Here is a 20,740-nt window from a genome sequence, read left to right as displayed (position 1 = left end):
TGCTTTCCAAGATGACCGCGAAAGATAATTCGAATCCCAACTCTTTTCGCAATTCAGCAAGTTAATTGCATCTTATCATATTCACACATCTGCCTATCATCCTCAAAGCAATGGAATGTTAGAGAGATTCCATAAATCTCTTAAAACATCCGTTGTTGCTCACGATGATTTTATTGGGACTCAGATCTTCTCTCAAAGAGGATCTTGGATGTTGTTCCGCTGGATAATAAGCAGATCTGGTTAGCCATAATGGCTTTTCTAGCCTCTCGGTTAGTTTTAGCTTTGCGTTGAGAACTGAGAAGGTGTGGAGACTCTGTTTTTGAATAAATCACTTGATTATTTAGGCACATATTATTAGAAAATGTTATTAATTTATGTAAATAGAAACAAAAATAGACGAAAAATAAACTACAAAATTATTTGTACACAAAGATTTTATTATTTATTTAATAATAATTTAATACTGTAATTTTTCGTATATAAACATAAATTAAGTGAAAGGAAATTAGTTCAGTATAAAGGAAAATATAAAATAAAATTCTCAATAGAGAAAAAGAAACTTTTCACAACGTTATACATATACAAGATACATCCACTTATGTATATGGCACATTAAGATATATTTCAAAGAATGATGATGCGATGAAGAGGCAAAGACTATGATGATGATTTGGATTCGATGTAAAGATTTCCAAGGCAAAAAGATGATATTTATACACCACATATATAAATTACACGATTACTAAGAGTATGAAAGGTAAAGATAAAGTGAGATATAGAGGAAAGAGACAAGTACGTTTTATAATATGTACAAAGTAACTTATAAAAAGTTTCTACACAGTAAGTGATTTAAGTACATACCTATCCGAGCATATTAAAAAGTATCTATATGTACAAGTGTCTATATAAATAGCGTCGACAATAGTAATAATACACATTTACTCCTCCGTAATAATTATTACACTATGTAAAAAGAGATTCCTATACGAGAGTGCGAACTTTTCGTTTTAATCACCATTATTATTATATAAATAAATATACAACGATCGACGAACGGAGAGAGTGGACAAAATCGAACAAGGGAAATGATTACTTTGGACGTACGAGATGCGACTACGTGAAAAAAATGACGAGACGTATGCGAATCGAATTCGATTTACTACGACGTGGGTTTGATTTTTACTTTGATCAGTTCAGTTGCAGACTTGTTCTTCTTTCCTGTACTCGCAAGTCTGACAGACCACTTTGCAACACCATTGGAAAGCGCAATTACACTTTTCTTTCACTTCTCGTATCCTCGTTTGGTATCCTCTACCGCAACAAAGTAACCTGCAGCCGTCCATATCTGCGCTAGTTCTATTACAAAGCCGTCCACGTGTTCCAAGAATGCTTAAACTGTAATTAGAAAAAATAATTATTAGATAAACCCCGGAGATTTTGATTTATTATTAGACGAGATACAGGAAAAGGTTTATTAATCGTGCGATGCGTAACTGTACTTAAAGACATGCTGAGTTACTAATATTGACATGGCAGCTATAAAACGTTAATAATAGACTTCGTAGGAATATTAGAAGTACGGTATTAATAGTGGATGGATTATAAGGTATCACAGCTTTAATTTCCGGCTTAGTTAGTATATATTTATCAATTCTTAATTAAGTATTACTTACGTTTCATTTTTTTCGCAATAATCGGGTGAATCATCCAAATACACCAAATCGGCTTTACTCGGTTTCTTTAAATCAGCACTGACAGCTTTTAACTTCTTCCTTCTCCTTTCTACAAACTTCACGTGAGACGCTCCTTCGTATTTTTGATACAGGACCTCTCCTACTTCTCTAAACGGTGGAAGCCTTCGCCAACAAACTCTCATATTACAAGATCCAGACATACCATGACACTTACAAGCACGTTGCATTCTGGATTTAATCGTCTAAAAAATCATTCGTTGTTAATGATAAATTTTTTTTTTATTTATAAACTTACTCGTCTTCCTGCTTCATTATTATGAAGATTCATTAGTCCTATTGCGGATGTGGTATCTTCACGAATATCTAAGAAGTTCTTGCTGAAATCTTCTCCGAATCGGATGTGTTCTGAACAACCACCCCATTGCCAATTTCTTGGCTTTCTTTGTCTCACCGTTGGATCGCAAGAGCACTCATTGAGTTCTCCTTTTGAGCAGGCTCTCGTTACCGCAAATGCTACACTAGCGGCTGATATTGCAGATAAATATGCGGTTTCTCTGCTTTCTATGACAAAGAAAAAGAATATAGATAAAAAATAAATAATTGTTTTTGTATTTATAGGAATATATTGTATACAGTGAATTCCACTTAAGATGCAATTTACAAAAATATATTTCCATAGACACCAGCGCGTACCTATTTAGTTTGCCCCACTTAAAATGCATCATGTCAATATAATTTGATATTGCAGTAAAACCTCGATATAACGGATCAATAAGGGGAATGTAGTGTCCATTATAGTTCAATAAAAATGTACAACAATCCAGAATAACAAATAAAAGTAGACTAGTACTACAATTAAGACTAGACCTAGAAGTAGAAACATTCCGTTTAGCCGTGCGTCTCTTAAGACGGCTAAACCTGAATGATTCTAGTTCTAGGTCTAATGTTAGTTCTAGTGACAGTGGTAGGTAGTGCTAGTTTAGTATAAGATATCACTATGTTGCATATTTTTATTGCACTAAAACTAGAACTAAAAGTAGACCTAGAACCAGAAACATTCGGCTAAACCCCAATGATTCTAGTTCTAGATCTTATGTTAGTTCTAGTGATAGTTCTAGTGTAAAAATCATTCGGGTTTAGCCGCACGTCTCTCAAGACAGCTAAAAGCCGAATGATTCTAGTTCTAGGTCTTGTGTTAGTTCTAGTGATTAGTTCTAGTTGATTTAATTGTTATCTAGCGTTAAATTGTGGTATATTTTTATTGAACGAAAAGTGGAACTAACACTAGACCTAGAACCAGAAACATTCAGGATTTTCTGTGCGTCTCTTAAGACGGCCGAAAACTCAGGGTTATAATAAAGACGTTATTTTTTCCAAGCAAAATTTTTCCTTTGCAAAACTACCTAATGCTTGTACTATTAAACTATATATGTTGCATTTTATGTGGGACAGTGGAAGTGCATATCGTAGTAGTTTCGTAACTATCGTTACTGCATTCATATATTGCGAATTATATGAAATTCCCGGTAGAAACTTCTAACTTTAAATTTGAATCGTTAAGCTGGATGTTTAATTTGGATCTAAATTCATTGCTGCCACATGTGTTCACGGCCTACTTCAATTTATTTTTGATCGCGTAGAAGCTATCTTTGTAGGTCTATACAAATTGCTAAAAGTACAGTGGATACAAAACGGTCAAATTTGTACTCAACATAAAATACACAAATCATTCTCACGGGATTCACCGAGTTTTTATTTATCCAGGCGTCATAAATCCGACTCGCCTGGCACTGATAGTTAATATATTTGTAAACATTCGCCCCCGTTTATTGGTAAAGTACATAATCGTTACTATTTCAACGAAGCCGTTCACCTCCCGCGCCGATCCTGGTTGGATCGTAACGGTTCTATTGTTGCTGATATACGTTTCCGGTCCGATCCGTAACAGCGAATGGAAGAACATTGAGATCGACTATTTGTTTATGATAGAAGGTGGATCAATCGAAGTAAATTTTAAAGACCGGCACGAAAACAATTAACTTTAAAATGGGCACCTATTTTGGGAGTTTCAGTACTTACTGAACGATACGACGTTGCCAAAGACTGAAGAATTGTCGGGGAACGTGGTGCAGTTCCATCGCGTGTGCCTGAACTGGTGCTGGCATTCGTCCATTGCCATCTTAGCACCTCTTCCCAATACCTAAAAGCGAAAACTTTATAATTAGAAAATTGATAAAAGAACATACCGACTAAACTCAGTCGTTTGTATTCCAGGCTATTTCAAAATACTAATTGGAGTTGATACTGGAGATCAAAGAGACGCGATCGTAAATCATATTCTACTTAAACAAACTTTTATAAATCACTAAAAATTAATATGAATAAAATAAAATCGAGTTACAGATTTTTTGTTTTGATGTGTTACACCATGTATATAATGGTTTTCGTGGGCTTCATCAAAGCAAACTATCTTGTAAATTATAATTAGCCTTGTTCCTGAATGCATTTGGTTAAATTAGAGGGCACCGCAACGTATGCAAACGCATGTGTTATTAACACCGCTTCATGTCCGTATCTTCATCGCATGCATTTATGATGGACACGGACGTAGATGGTGCTTCAAAGCGCGATTGACTTACAAGTCGATGCAGATTCGCTAAATTACCATTGAAATTGTTTTTTTTTATAGTTGTGTCGGATTAATGTGATACGGATAATTCTCTATTTACACAAGTTTCTTTTACTCAACGTTATACAACTTTATGAACCCACTCCTGACTAATTTGCGCCACGGTTGCAGATTTAAAATCGTCGCTATCTAAATATTTAAACACCGCCTACTCGTATAATACTGACTATACCAACACTCGCGATCGTTTTGTAAATTGTATGGATTTAGTTTTGGTGTGGTATGGGGATTCCTATTTTAACGAATTAGTCATGATAATTTAAGTATTCTTGTTAGGAATCAAGTAAAACTCTAAAAGTTCGAGTAATCAAAAAAATCTGCAAGTTTTCAGTTTAAAACCACCACTGGTCGTGATTTAGCATTTTCATATTTCCATTGATTACAAAGCTTATCTCAATTAAAATAATAAACTTAATTGTCGCAACGATTGTGAATAAAACACAATCTTGATAAAACTCGATGTTGACTCATCAAAATGTTTAGCAGAGCATTTCCCCTCTAATTTAGATTATTTGGTTTTGAGTTATCATTTTTCTGGTATTATCACTGCATTGAACGTTTTTAGAAGCAACAAATAACTAATTAAACATGATTTGAGTTGAGTGGTGTTTGAATAGAATCTGATCATAGATTTAGGTTGAGGCATATTTGAGTCAGGTTTAAATTTTGAACACGCAGCTACTTTTATCTTCCTTAATTTGCTTGTTGAAAATTAATACTTGTTCTTATGACTTGATTGAAATATTACCAACATATTTAATAACCTTGGTTCAATTCAAAAAAGTTGTATTTGGACGAGAACACGATAGTGAATTAATTATTAACCTCGGCTTAAGTTCAATTATGGCGCTGACATGTTTGCACGTAGCTAATTTAACCTGTTCCGCTTAATGCCGATTTGAAAGCACCGTAAATCATATCTACCTTTTGACACGGTATTTATACAGCGCTGAGTTATGTCCGTGTACTGGGTACAACTGTTACAGCGTTCACAATAAATCTCTGAAAAGTAGGCTACACTCGCTCATATCTACCTGTTCAGTAATTTTTATCACTATTCCAACATTGTAAGGTATTGATTCTTGGAATAACAGAAAATAACAATAAGATTCAAATGTGGAAAGTTAGGATTAAGACTTTTCCCACACAATGTTTGTGCTCCACTTAATATAAAAAAACCATCAACTTTGTAAAAAGCATTAAAGAACTCGGGAGGGGGCCAAAGAAAATAAAAACAAATCCTGTTAACATTGACGTCTCTCCGCGTAAGAACGCTTTTAAGTGCTGTGGCGACGCGATATCTTTGATGGTAGCCTATCGGGAATGTCGTTAATTTTTTACTGCCCCGTTGAGAGTCTGTCAAGAAGCTAGTGAGCCCCCGAACTACGAGACGAAGAAGATATCGGACTGTCAGGTGGTCACCGGACATGAGAAACAACCAGACGTAAACGTCTGCCCGGCGATAATTTGCATATATTTAGAATGCACTTCTTGGCCGGCTGCCAAGAGCTATGATGTTTTCGAGGCGCGATTTGTCAAAACGATGCAAGCATGAATGGCGATTGCTAAAAATTTATTTCGTGTGCGTGTACACAATTAATAGAAGGGAAGTGAAAGTAAAGCCGACTTTCATCTCTTAGAGATGAAAGGAGCCGTGTAATGAGAAAAATTTGTGGTAATGCGGTAAGTTACCAGAAAAAATTGTTGGATTTATTTCAATTTACAACTTGATTTACTTGATTTCCGCGTGATATCTACAATCTTTATGGTACGTAACATTATGTAGAATGGGGAAGTCGTTAGTTTAAGAGTATGTAAGTGAAATGTTAGAGGATTAGATAACTTTTAATACAGGAAAAATTTTAAACATGAAGTGAAAAGATTGTGTTAAAGGCAGAAAATTTATAATCGCTGCAATAAACTTTTTAACAAAAATAAAACTTTAAAGGTCACACGTCTTTAAAAGTTATAGTACTTAATCTTTAAAAGTATCGTTTTGACAGCTCTCTAAAGTTGCATAAATCATGAGTTTTCAACGATAGTGATATCGTTTTTGATACAAGTTTACTGTTTATTAGAAACAGAGGTATTTCTGACAATAGTAAGTATTTGCCGATTGACGCTCTTTTTTTGCAACCTCAAGGTCAAGGTCACCCCACATAACCTTGTCGGCAAATAGAAATGACTTAAAGTCTAAATCTAGTTTATATATGAATAAATTTTTAAACTTACAGGTAATATCCTATTAAAGTTAGCACAAACGGTCTTCTGTTTTTCTGACAAGTACGGTAAACTATAACACCTATTATAGTGAGCTGATGGTGATAAATCCACAGAGTTCGTAAATGAACTAGGTAATCCCAGCTGCCTGCAAAAAGAACATAAATCAGTTTTTAAAAGTTCATAACCTTAAAATAAACTTAAAGATTAACGATCATTTTAGAAATCAATTTAGAAAAATGTACGATTAAGTTTTATAGCGTCTGGGTATATTTTATCATTATTTTTTTTTAAGCTAGAACATAGCAGACAGGCCGCAGACGGTGCAAACGGCACGAGAAAAGTAAGTAATTGGCCGTAGAAGTTGGAGTTTTGGTCCCAGGTGGGACACGGGACAAAGTCGTCCCCAGGCGATGCTCTCATCAGAACGAACGGAACGGGGGGACCTGTTATTAGGGCCGTATTAGCGGCCGTATTTTCCGTTTTACGAGCGCGCTGGTTCTCGGACCGGAGCTCCGCCCGCAATTCCTTGCGAGATTTCAAGACATTTCGCCGTCTCTTCTACGTTTCGTTACGAATTGGCCGGTGCGAAATTGAAACCGGAGGCAGAACGGGTCCTTTATTCGTCCGGCGCGATTGTTTGTTATTGCCCCCCGTCCGATAATCTCGATCGAAGGGAAAGCGGCTACAGAAAAGGAGCCGAGCGTAAGAAATGTTAAATTAAACCGGGGGGGCTTGTATATAACGGGAATTGTGGATTTCTTGCGAACTGTAGCTTTTAAGCTATTGTTCAAAACCAATCAACCGATCATTTTAATAAATTCTTCTAATTAATAATCTTTTAATTAATTAAGTTTTTGTATTCTAGATGAAATTGAATATTTCTTGACGAATAAAAGTTTCACAAAAATTAGATTGATATTGCCACTTAAGATTATTCCAAGTGGAAAAAAATCTAAAGCAGGATGTACGCTCTTACAATCTCTCTAGAAAAGAAGAGCTTTTTACCCGAAGAGCAAGCAAGAAAACAAACAAACGGTTGTTATACTTATCCCACCGGAGGGTCCTCATTTACTCGAATCTATTCATAAGCTCCATCAGCGAAACGAAAAAGGTTATTAGATATTTCTTCGGGCAACGTCCCCACTCGTTATCTTCCTTTTTTCCATATCCTCAGTAGCCTATTTAGCTGTGAAGTACCGCGGCCCTTCCGCGTCCCGAGTGCCGTATGTATGCGGAGCGACGACCGTCGTCGGCCCTCGTAAACCCTACACGGCCCCAATTACGCGCCCGCCATTTTCCACCGGCCCATATTGGCCATTACGCGGCCCGTTGATTAGTCGTTGAACGCAATTAGAGCGTCCAAAAGCGGATCCAGCACGGAATAAAAGGGGCGCCGACAATGGGGCCGCGGGCCGCCGGGCCTTCGAAGGCCCTACAATGGGCCGACAATGGCCGTGTTCCAAACCAATGGGGTACGAAGTAACCCTCTCATTGGTCGCCTACGGCCAACCCCGCACTCGTTGCCCGGTAATTAGCGCCCGGAAGTTGACTACACTTCCCATCATTGCATCCCCCAACTCTAATAATGACTTCAAACTCTCTACTATAGATACAATACACAATAATTAATTAATATAAAATATACATAACAGCATAATATTATAATTATGTTCAATTTTTATAATAACAAAATGAAGATAACTATAATGTGAGGATATGTAGCATATTAATTATACTGTAAAATAGCATATGGTTGTGTACGTTTCAAATATCAACTGGAAACATTAATCAGTGCCAACACCAAGCGCAAATAAATCAGTCAAGTAACTGCTCAATCAAATTTATTGTCACTCTTTTCGGACTTGATATCTGAAGTAGGCCTCAAGATATATACAGTGACGGACAAAAGTCTACATACAAAAACCTTTTGTCCGCCACTGTATATCGTTGCAATCAACGATATTTAAATTAAAAAATATATATCAACAGTGAATATTATGAATTAATTAAGCGATTGTAGTAATAATCGTTACAAATTAAGCAATAATTAAAACATGATAAGATATTAATAGCAGAAAATAACAAACCTGAGAAATGCATGGTATTTAGATCAATTTTAATTTTAAATTCGAATATTAGAAAAAAACTGATCGTGAATTTCAACACAAACTTGTAACTAATTGGTTTTGACATAATTCGAATGTAAGTTGGTAATATCGAAGGAAACTGTAATTTTTTTAACTGCCAGATTAAAATCTATTTGCAACTAATTGTAAACTGCGCCGTCTTAAATTTGAGAAAATCTTATCATTCCATAATAAACATAACGTTTTAAACATATCATCTAATTACAGTGAAAACCGGTTATAACGAACACACGATATAATGAGCACTGTATGACAAGTATGCATGCCTTCAGGTCCTGTCAAAAGTCTTATCCTTACAATGTTGAAAATCTCGGTTATAACGAAGATCGGCTATAACGAACTAATTTTGCATGTTTTGTATCGCCTATAACGAGCGAATGAGATAAAATCATGCATAAACTGTAGAACTGTATCTACGGAAGAAAATCTTTCCAGTTGGGCAGAAACTCAACTCCAATACAGAATTCCGTTATGTATTATTGACCGTTAATGTTTTCTAATATTTCTATTTCTATTTACAACCCATGTAAAGTCGATATGAAGTAATTTTAAAGACCCCCTGACAGATACATAACCTCAATTTGATTTCTTTTCAATTTCTGATTCACATCTATATTTATCCGGTTGAAACTATTGAAAATGATAATCTTAGCATAGTAAGAATGGAAAATAGCCGTCCTTTGTGTGATTAATGAAATTTTAGATGTAAATCCATAATCTCGAGATTTGAGCATTTTGAGAATTTTGTCGTCGAATATAGACGAAAATGATCAGATATCTGAGATTCAATTTAAAGAAGCATTAAAACAACGAGGTTTCATACATAAATATGGTTATTAAAATATTTAAATAATGTTTAATCAAATTAAATTAGTAACATTTCAAATGTTAAAGTTGGTAATATCAGAAAATTTTAAAAACGAATTTCAAGTTAATGGAATTGACCAATCAGGAAACACTATTTTTCAAATTCAAACATTAAACAAACGAAAATTTAAATTTTAGTGTGATTTTGAACTTGAGAGCGAACACACGCAAATTTTGTCTCGTCGAACGTTATATGCAACTTTTAGGTTATGTAAAAAAATAAATGTTGATATCACCTCAAAAAAATTAATTTTAAGAATTTCTCCGGTTCAAAAAGAAAAGAATAACTCTAATAAAGAAGCATCATTTTGGTTCTCGTTCCAGATAATCACAGAATCCCGTACCGTGGATTTTTTTTATCCTACAACCAACAGACTAAGCTAAGTATTGTTATTTTCTTTAGATTTATTAGTGTTAATTTAGTTAACAATTCACTTACCTTCAATACGAAAGATAATATTGCTCATAATAATTCATTTCATAACTCCTCATTAATTTATTTTTTTGTGGTTATGTTGTTACTGTTTAAACAAGTTAGTTTCCTCATTTTGACGGAACAATACAACCAGTAATCTTACTTCGTATTAACCAAAATTTAGGAAGTTTGTTATCGTTTAATCACAGTTAATTCGTTGAATTTTACGTTAAAGATTTGTTAACGAGTTTACACAAGCGTATGAACCGGCTATTACCCTGAACAGTCTCACGGCAGATTAGACTTGACAACGTCGCTAGTTCCGGAATTAAAATTTCATTTGAATTTTTAAAATTAAACGGTTAAATTATTTACTGTTTATTTATTTGAGTTTTCAAATTAGCTCGTTATAGCCGGTCATCACTATATAACCCAAATCTTTGTTCAATGAAATGGTTTTGATTTCGACGGTAATTATTATATTTCCTTCAAATCTAAGATAATTAGAGGTTAAAAAGGAGCTACAATATTACTTATTTAGAATCAGCGTTTTAAATTTAAAGAAATATCGATTGGTTTATTTATATACAAATAACGAAGAGTGGACAGCTTGTTTTATAAATAGTTTTTACGCTCTACAGCGTCACAAACTATTTGGCTCGGTAATTTATAATTGATAGAGAACGTCACCTGGTTATTTACGGGTTAATAAACGGGATTTAGCTTATTTAATTACATTCGCGTGCGTATAGTTGCGCTCAACGAAGAATGAAGTTACGCCTGATTAGGTTTACGGACGATCGAACTAGAAACGAAACGAACCACATAACGATTATTAAAAACGAGAGAATATCAATTGGCTCAAAAAAAAGTTGTTTCTTGTAAAAATTGGCCGAACGAATGAAAAGATGTTCCGTTAACGAGAAACTTCACGGCGAATTTGTTTAATCGCTAATTATCCTTGGTCAAACACGAAGCGCTGAATCACAACTTCATTAATCGTCCCAATTAAACATTTGGAAACTGAATAAACACGGGCTTGGTCGACCGCGAGACGACAAATAGAACGGGGGAATTAAATGAAAACAACAAGAGAGACGGCGAGAAACAGAAATGAATACAACAAAGAGTGTTTTTTTAATTTTCTGAAAAATATTTGTGTGAGGATAGTTTCGATTATCTTTTTTTAATATCAAGGTGAACGTGTGCATATTTGCGTGTTTTCCGCAAATCCGGACTTGGGTAGTAATCGCTCATTATAAACAAATAGATCAGTATAGATTGAGTGCAGACAGTCTTAACTAAACAGCAGCCAATCAAGAGTGGCAACGTCGAAATTCGGTACCCATTCAGTTTTAACTGTTACTACCGCTCGTGCGTGACAGATTAATAGGTGCCACACTAAAATCTATCGCATAAACCGTAAAACAGGAGAATGAGAATGAGTGACCGTTTATTTAGCTACATCACGATTTTCACGGATAGATGTTCCATCTCAGGAACCGATCATAATTTGAGTTGTTTACCCATACTGTTATAACGAGGTAAACAAATCGCACCCACACGCCACAATTTGATCTATTGGTAATAAAAAATCTTTAAAATAACCCTATTTAAAAATATCATGAACGTACGTGGTATGATTACACAGGCATTTGTATGGAATTTACATCCGTCAATATTAAACGTGACTTTAAATATTGACCAAACCGATTAGTTAATTATGCAAAAACTGCACTTAACTTCAAATCATCACGTACGTAATGAAAAAAGAAATATTTCGTCATGAAACGTAAACATCGCGCGTGCTTTCCGCTGTTTGTAGTGAGAAAATCGGACGAAGAGACCACCTTCTGAGAGCTTTTTCTTTGACAATGAAACCGTGGAAACAACCGTCAAGTATAAATAAAGTTGAAAATCTATCGTCAAACGGACGTAGTGTGCATTTTAAAAAAAGCTCTACCCGAGAGCTGAGGGCTTTGACTTTGTATAAACAAACGCTCGTCTTCATCCAAACGAGATTTGTAAACAAAACCAAAATGAGCGGAAAGAGAATGGAATTTACCAGTTTTTGTTTGTTACAGAAATGGAAACAATCCACAGATTAATATACTTTATCAAAAAATATTTGATTTAAAATACGTATATATTGTATATATTAAAATCTTTCACACCATTTCAATCACTCGGCCCTCATTCGGCCTCTTAACACCAAAATTACCATAATTACGGTTGGTGACAGACAAGAAGCGGATAAGCGCTTAAGAAGTACTTTTTTTTGACGGCGCAATCGCAAAATATTCAGTGCGGTTGCAAATGGAAAAATGAACGAGTGTGCGAATTTCAATATGCAAACCGGATAAGGAGCGTGTTGGACTGAAGATGTCCATTAAACCGACGGCTTATTGACGGACTGCATTCGGAAGAAACCTAATGGAGACATCACGTTGATACTAAACCAATTATGGGCGAAGAAGCGTGACTACACCGGTTCTTTCAATCTCCTTTTCCGAACTGAATCAAAAAATAAATAAAATAAGAATCAATTATACTTGTGTCACGTCAGCCCTAATAACGAGTTTAAAACGAAAATGATTTTTATAACAAATTACCACCACACGACTATAACCTGTCCTGCAACATTTTATAGTAATAGCGCACTGTGTCGCAGATGGTGTCCATATAGTCGGGATTATCTTTTATAGCTCATTAAATGCATACTATTTGTGTATTCATAATACAAGGTCTACTGTGCGTTGACGAGACTTTGGTGCACGTCATAAATGTTTGTAAACAACAACGGAACTTTCAGGCATATGCCACGTGAAAAAAAAACAAATTAATTTAATATGTTTCATTACAACTTCTAATGGGTAATAATATACAGTGAATTTCACTTAAGATGCAATATACAAAAATATATTTCCTTAGAAACCAGTTACTTTGTCCCATATAAAATGCAACATGTCAATATAATTTGACATTATAGTAAAACATCGATTTAACGGATCAATACGGGGAACACAGTGTCCGTTATAACTCATTAAAAATATACAACTATCTAGCGCTGAATAACAAATGAAACTAGACTAACACTAGCACTAGCACTAAAACTAACACTAGAACTAGAAACATTTAGGTTTAGTCGTCTTAAGAGACGCACGGCTAAACGGAATGTTTCTAGTTCTAGGTCTAATGTTAGTCCTAGTGACAGTGGCAGGTAGCGCTAGTTAGCATATTTAATGCTAACTAGCGCTACAACTATGTTGCATATTTTTATTGCACTAAAACTAGAACTAACACTAGACCTAGAACTAGAAACATTTGGGTTTAGCCGCACGTCTCTTAAGACGGCTAAAGCCGAATGATTCTAGTTCTAGGTCTTGTGTTAGTTCTAGTTTTACGCTAAAACTATCACAAGCCCTCCGGGTTTTGGCTCAAGATCATCCACGGCATTTTTGACTGGTAAACATAGATTCCACATCGAAACTTACTAGTAGATTCCACAAAATGCGTAGAATCTCTGATATATGATTCTGTTTTACCTGTCTAAGGACATAGAATCTTGGCAAGGTATTTTGCTAGAAGAATTTATGGTACTGAAAATATCTAGTTTATGGATTTTACGTAATCCATATATTTTTGGTGGTAAGAACAAATTTTTCTGTTGTTCTGCCGAAATTTCTGTAGATTTTTCCAATTTTTTCATTTTTGCCAAAATTCCTTTAAAGATCGTTCAAAATCTTAATATTAAATTTTGTACGAAGAGTACTCTTTAATACTTCGTGTAATCAAGAAATTCAAAAATGTTCTTTACACAGTTTCAAATCGTTTTAACACAACTTTCATAAGCAACATAGTAAAGAGTGATGGAACGTTCGTGGTTTGTCTACACTAAACCTCTGTTATTACTAAAACCATAGGCGCGAGTCAAACTTAATTAAAAAGCTACGTTGTAAAGGTCAAGATGCCTACAATCCTAGTGTGAGAATGGACTTTTGAGAGATAAGTACCACCACTTAGCATTTATTACGTTCTTACAGTAGTATGAATGGCCACTACTGCCCACAGCTTCGCGGCATGCCGCAGGAATTTTAATTGGAAATTATATTCCTCCACCGGCATAAAAGCCGTCCAGGATTTAGCAAAATTATTAAATTCCAACTCGACGACATCTCGTTACTATCAACCATGTCTATTTAAGTGTTTTTACTTATTTAATATTACATCAAATCAATTTTAACATAGAGTTACGATTAAGTATTTTATAACGACTATTTATTTTACGTTTATATTTATATATAGTTAGAAATTAAATATTATAAAACATTTAGTTAATGGTAGTTACTTAATTTAACATATTTTAAAAGGAAGTATACGATGATGGTAATTTATTTACATTTTAGAAATATAGAGAGAAATATAATTGTAGCTTTAGCTCATGTTCCTCATCAATTAAAATCATTGCTTGCTTCAATGTGGATCATCTGCATAAACCGTTCGTGTAAATGTATGAATGCGACGTGAAGACGTATGCAAATTGATTCCTATGTAATTTACAGGCTATTAAGCTAAAATAGTCGTTTTAATTATAACGTTTAATTCACCGTCACAGTAAAGAGTTGTAAATTTCAAAAAAAATCTTTTATACAACCTGATTGTATTCAAATCAAAATTGTTGTTAGACGATCCTGTCTTACAAACATCTACATGTGAACTTTTATTGAAACAGTGCAAAGATATTACCATAATATTAATTTTGTGTTTAATAAGCACGAGTATGTCCCTATCTATTTATAAATCTAGACAGCGACCGGGGCGTAATAACATTTCTAAATTCAGTTCAGCGGTCCAACAGCCCATTGCCGTGTCCATTTAGCGGATTTACGAGCATTTTCCAGGCTTCTTCCTGGAGATCATACAGAATCGTCCAACGAAAACATTGCGGCTTGAATTACGATCGACGAGGTTTCGCGGTGGGCGGAGCAGAACAGCACCTGTACTCACAAGTCGAAAATAAAAATCTCTACTCAAAGTTGGAAAACTTACAAATTATAAAATAATTATAGAGTCCGGTTCAATAAATTTCGTATAATATAACCGAACGTTGAAGTCTCTCGTACATCTGCGCCTTGTTCATTCAATTGGACCGTGACTGACAGCCTATCATCAATAAATATCATGATTTATAACTATTCCCGCCTTGGAAACGTTGAATTTCAACTCTTAAATAATTTAGAAATCTGTTTTTGTGAAATGCTTATACAAAATGATAATTTTCTAATTTACTTTCTCAACAGTTTATTTTCTCTACAAAAATGGAATGCTCTTAGAGGGCTGATTTAAATCGCAAATACGGTCAATCGATTAAAGGAAATGCGTGTAATTGCATTTTGCGGTCCACAAAATCGAATCGTGCCGGTATTAATTTATGTATGCGATCAACGGAGTTTTAAAACTCTCGGTACTAATTGCTCCAATTAAAATAAAGACGGCATAGAGAGGAAATACAAGATTATTGCCGTAGTTCGTTTGTGTGACTTCTGAGAAAGCGCGAGTCCGGCGGCAATTATGAAAATAGAAACGAGAGTTTTGATATTACTTCGAGGAGAGCGCGCCGCGACCTCTTGCGGTTAAGTAAGGGCACCGCCGCCTTTGATCGTCGAAATGAATGCGGCTTCTGATGCTCTCTTTTGGTCGCGCCAAGTTCGACTCAAAGCCTCATAATTAATGCTTCTTACAAAGAACGGCGACACATTACCGCGTCTTACATGCATCATAAATCCAAAACCAAACGAAGAGGAAGAACATTGCAAATAAGTACACGAAGACAATAATCGATTTTTTTTTAGTGTCTTTTATTTAGATTAGTTATTCTGGTTAGTTATTTAATGTTATAATAAAGACTGTCGTATTACTTAAAAAAAAATACAAAAAAATTGAGAAAACCGATTGGACAAAGAGCGCAATCCGACACCCAGGAAGTTGTTAAAATCGAACGACTCCGCCGTTCATTCTCAGTTTCCGAGGACAAAACACCGGCCGTCGATAGTTTATAAAGTTCCGATTTATGGGGTGGTTGTTTGAGTGTCCGGGGCACGGTCAATCAAACGATTATCGAGCACGTGAAACTAAACCCGGTAATTCTTGAGTACAGGTTCTAACGCCAACTCCTTCTCCCACGGTATATCATTTTTGCAATAGATCATGATATACCGCACTTATTACTCGTATGGATAGAGATAATTACACAATAATAACCCAATGATGTAGTAAGTATCTTCCATTTATTATGATAATTACTTACATTACTTTTTTAACTTACCATTTTAAATGATTAATTAATTTATAAACATTATTTTATGCAAATAATGTAGATGACAGAAATTTATTGTTTTCTTCTATTGTTTTATAAGATTTGTTGTTTTTGTAATTGAAGAACATTCTATGCATAACAATCTTTTGAAATCATAAGGCACGCCTTAACTACTCCTCTGTATGATAATCTATATGCCAGCGTATAAGGTCTTTCTGTGCCAGAATTAACCTTTAGCGTTTATGGTTAGTACACATAACTTTCAACAAACGTGTTACAGATTGCAAAACCCAATTTTATGCAGATGATTTATAAGAAAAATTTTATGTTGAATGAATTTTCAAACTCATAATGATACCAACATTAACTCTTGCACGGGGGTTTTCTTATTGTGTCAACAAAGACTGTATTTTTCGTCAACATAGTTCATGAGTTTGATACCGCTAGATTTGAAAGCTATTCATCCAAATGTGCATAAATTCGTAGTACCAAATCAGTTTACTCGGCAGACTCGTTGTAAACTAGTCTAAAAAGCTTTGGACTGCAAAAAGGAGTAGTCACTTGTTTCGGACGATTTTTTAATAGTGTTTGAATTTCTTTTAAACATAAGATTCAAAAACCACGCCAAACGGTTACATTTGGAAAGTGGCTATCCAAAACTAAAGATGTTGGATAGCTTATAGAATGAAATAATTAATAACACATATCTTTTGCATTTATTGGTATTTTATTTTTAAAAACTCTGCCTGATTCGTTTCGAAGGCTCTTTTAGCGCTTCCGAAGATGGTGTAGATTGCCGAAATGCGTCAGGCAGAGTTTTTAAAAATAAAATACCAATTAATGCAAAAGATATGTGTTATTAATTATTTCATATATACAGTGTGTCCCCGGATAGGTGAAACGACTCTTATAAAATGTAAATTTTTTTCGATATTAACTGTCATCTTTTGGGGTTCAGGCCTGCTTGATTAAAGACTAATTTTGAACATATTTTCAAATTTTAAAAAACAAGTGAGTGTTGATACTGAAGCTAAAACTTCTTGTGTGTCAGGTAAAGTACCTTTTTTGTTTACAGTATGGTAAAATGTTACTAAGAAATTTTATTCAGAATGAAAAGTTATGGCCATATGCAAATTTTCATCAGCCTACTTTGATAAAACCTATTGTTTATTATTTTCGTCAATAGTACCTTATTACGACTTTTTGTTTTGAGATTCAGATTATTAGGGAGAAATAAACAAACCGTTCTGAAAATGTTCACAAGAAATTAAGTGTGTGTTCGCCCACAAAGGAAAACAGTTGATCATAGTTAATCAGTTTCATCATAATTTTTTTTTCTTAGAGTGAATACTTCCTGCTGTAAGAAATCTTTTGATTAAACGCCAACAAGTACTTCTTTTAATTGCAGTATTTGGAAATTTTTCACAAAATAAAGCAATAATCGGTTTTTTCCCGGTTCCATAGCACTGAATCACGTAAACTTTTTCCTGTAATGTTAACATTCTGTTTAAAAAACACTTTAAGTTTACTAAATTACAGTTTGAGAGATTAACAGTGACAGGAAAGCAATTTTGTTTTTCCATGGCAGTCTTTGTTAGAAATAAAATTGTTTGATATGGATTTTTTCAAAGTAGGCCGATCAATCCGAAAATTTGCATATGCCCATAGTTTTTCATTCTGAACAAAACTTCTTTGTAACACTTTCACGTACTGTAAACAGAAAAGGTACTTTACCTGCCACAAAAAGAGTTTTTCTTTCACTGTCAAGGCTCACTTGTTTTTTAATAATTGATAATATGTTCAAAATTAGTCGTTAATCAAGCAGGGCTAAACCCCAAAAGATGACAATTAATATCGAAAAAATTTTACCTTTTATGAGTCGTTTCACCTATCCGGGGACACACTGTATGTATATTGGTAACAAGGATCCACACCATGTATAGCTTATAGAATGTTTGAACCAATTTACGAATAAATCTGTTATGATTCCTTTAGATAGGTGGCAATTTGCAACAGAACCTATTAGGTGTCCGTAGGCCAGAACATGATTGATGGCAGAAATATGCTTCTTGTATTTACGAATTTCGATAAAACAGACTTTTTGGATGCTTTTAATAAACCAACATCTCTCATGGATTGTTCCTTACTGATCTTTCTCATTGATTTTTCATGCATCCCACATTTTCTGTTTCACCACATGAGGACGTATTGCGCCTTTTTTTTCTGCAAACTGAATGTTGGAGTGTACGGATACTACTATCTATACCATTGGTCCACTAATTTTTAACCAAGATCGCCTTTTATTGTTTAAAATCTTGTTGTACATTTTCAAACTAACCTTCCTTTTTTGGCTCTGAGGCCCAGATATATTTTATTATTATTATTATTTCAGATTCATCATTTTGTTGGCGATCGACTCAAAATGGCTTCGTGATCGACCAATAGATCGCGATCGACGTTATGGACACCACGGATCTATACCATTGATCGTCGAAATGAATGCGGCTCCTGATGCTCTCTTTTGGTCGCGTCAAGTTAGATGGCTACTTGCAACAGAACCTAGGTGTCCATAGGTGAGAACAAGATTGATGGCAAAAATATAGTTGTTGCATTTACAAATTTCGGTTAAACAGATTTTTGGATTCTTCCTCATTGATTTTTCCGTTTTGCCACATGAGGAGGCATTGCACCATTTTTCTGCAAAACTTAATGTTGGAGTATACGGGATACAATGGCAATGAAATCAAAAACCTTGTTTTTACATCTAAGCTATTATCTAGCATCTAATCGTAAGTCTAAAATTGTTATTGCTTAAATAACTCAACATTCTTAAAATCATAAAAATATTATGATAACCTTCAATAAATTCACTCAACTTAAACTTTTTATTTCCGTTTGCTACTTAATAAAGACAGTTTACTGAGATAGATCGCAAGTTTAATCCTGTTTTATGCCTTTAACGATATTCTTTAATGAGATGGAGATCTTTTAGATGACAGTTAAAAAAATTGGATGGAAATGTTCTAAATTCAAAAGTACACATCATTAACGAGATATTCATAAACAGTTAAGATTTTGTTTATGACTTCGTTATAACTTATTTGACTGTATCATTAAAGCAGATGCATATAACTTTTTTTAACAAAAAAAAGGATGGCGTAACAATAAAAAAACAGCCATCAACACAGGATATTTAAGTTGACTTATGTGAATATTTAAGGATTAAAGCTAGAAACGAATTCCACGCGGAAATTCACTCATTTATCGCTTGAATTGGAATAGCGGTTCATTCGAGATATTCATCTAGATATTTCATCAAGATTTCTAGATTAGAGATCTTTTTAAAGGTTCGCAATTACAAATACTTGACTCTTAATGAATCTCACTTCGTTTAGCATCCGTTTACATCGTCCGCAAGAAAGTTAGCTCTTTTAACGAGCGTTAATTAAACTGTTAGCGTAACCGCTAATAAGGTAAAGAGATGGCGCTTAATCAATGTTTCCGTCGTTGTAAGAATTGGAAAGTGGCTGTTCTTGTTTTCGGATAAATTGAGTTAAGATTGGATTAAGTTTCTGGGTCTAAAATCGGTACCCATTAAGTCACATACGCGTACGTCAATCGGTCCATTACATTTGCTGTCTCTTTCGCCTTTTGGTCAAAGATGACGAAGGCCGTGCGTCTTTGGGGCCCGACCCGTTTCTCTCCGGCTCGTTAAACGTGCTCGTAAATACTGCCTCAGGCCTTTTGCATTCCATGGGGTGTTTTTAATTAACGTCCGGGCAAATCCTAGACGCGACGAAAGGAAATGTCGTTCGAGTTTCGCAACGATTTTCATTCCGCTTGAAGGTTACGTCGACGTTTTACTTCTATCATCAATGTTCGTAGAAATTTCTAAAATTTATTTTCTTTATCTTCAATAAAGGATGCGTTGAAAAATGATCAACAATTTGTCTTACTTATTTTATTGGTGTTTTCATAAATATAGAAGACAATTCCGAAACTTTAAGATATATTGATAATAATAAATCCCTTTTTCCATAAATCTGCATAATCCGAGAACATTAAAACAGTAGATCAGGTTCTTTCCAAAGACCCAGATATCTAGTCAGATCGTTAAGTTCATTCTGAGAGAAGGACTGAGGTGGATCGCTTCTAGAGGCTTTATATTCGGTACTTCTGAAGAGATTCAAAAGTGTGGTCGATGAAATTTTATCCAGATAAAATTTGGTAGAAACAAAAGTAACAATAATCAGACTGATTTTTCTGCTCTCTCCATATCATAGGCAATCCAAATAGTAAAGCAGCTTCTTTCCTTTGAGCCAGAAGTGTAGATCATTCAACACTGGATACAAACTTTATAAGAGCCCACGATTTATACTGCTCTACGAA

The 20,740-nt window shown here is 34.6% G+C and overlaps 1 protein-coding gene and 1 long non-coding RNA gene across 3 annotated transcripts in view; one reads left to right on the top strand and one right to left on the bottom strand.

Annotated features, from left to right (window-relative positions):
- Nucleotides 1–416: 416 nt before the first annotated feature.
- Nucleotides 417–20,740, bottom strand: part of LOC111418859 (protein Wnt-4-like) — a 46,962-nt gene continuing 26,638 nt past the window's right edge. For both annotated transcript variants that reach the window (XM_071197277.1, XM_071197278.1), the window contains exons 2-6: nucleotides 6,616–6,751; nucleotides 3,774–3,894; nucleotides 1,990–2,255; nucleotides 1,674–1,936; nucleotides 417–1,395 (exon numbers count right to left, since the gene is read on the bottom strand). In XM_071197277.1, coding sequence (XP_071053378.1) covers nucleotides 1,194–1,395; nucleotides 1,674–1,936; nucleotides 1,990–2,255; nucleotides 3,774–3,894; nucleotides 6,616–6,751 — 988 coding nt within the window. In that variant the 3' untranslated portion in view covers nucleotides 417–1,193. The remainder of the gene's footprint in view (nucleotides 1,396–1,673; nucleotides 1,937–1,989; nucleotides 2,256–3,773; nucleotides 3,895–6,615; nucleotides 6,752–20,740) is intronic.
- Nucleotides 5,846–19,084, top strand: LOC139430379 (uncharacterized). The gene is made up of 3 exons (XR_011640864.1): nucleotides 5,846–6,066; nucleotides 18,744–18,924; nucleotides 18,985–19,084. It is a non-coding gene; the product is annotated as an uncharacterized lncRNA (long non-coding RNA).

The sequence above is a fragment of the Onthophagus taurus genome, chromosome 7, assembly GCF_036711975.1.
Source record: "Onthophagus taurus isolate NC chromosome 7, IU_Otau_3.0, whole genome shotgun sequence".
NCBI lineage: Eukaryota > Metazoa > Arthropoda > Insecta > Coleoptera > Scarabaeidae > Onthophagus > Onthophagus taurus.
This window is presented reverse-complemented; position numbering and strand designations above follow the sequence as displayed.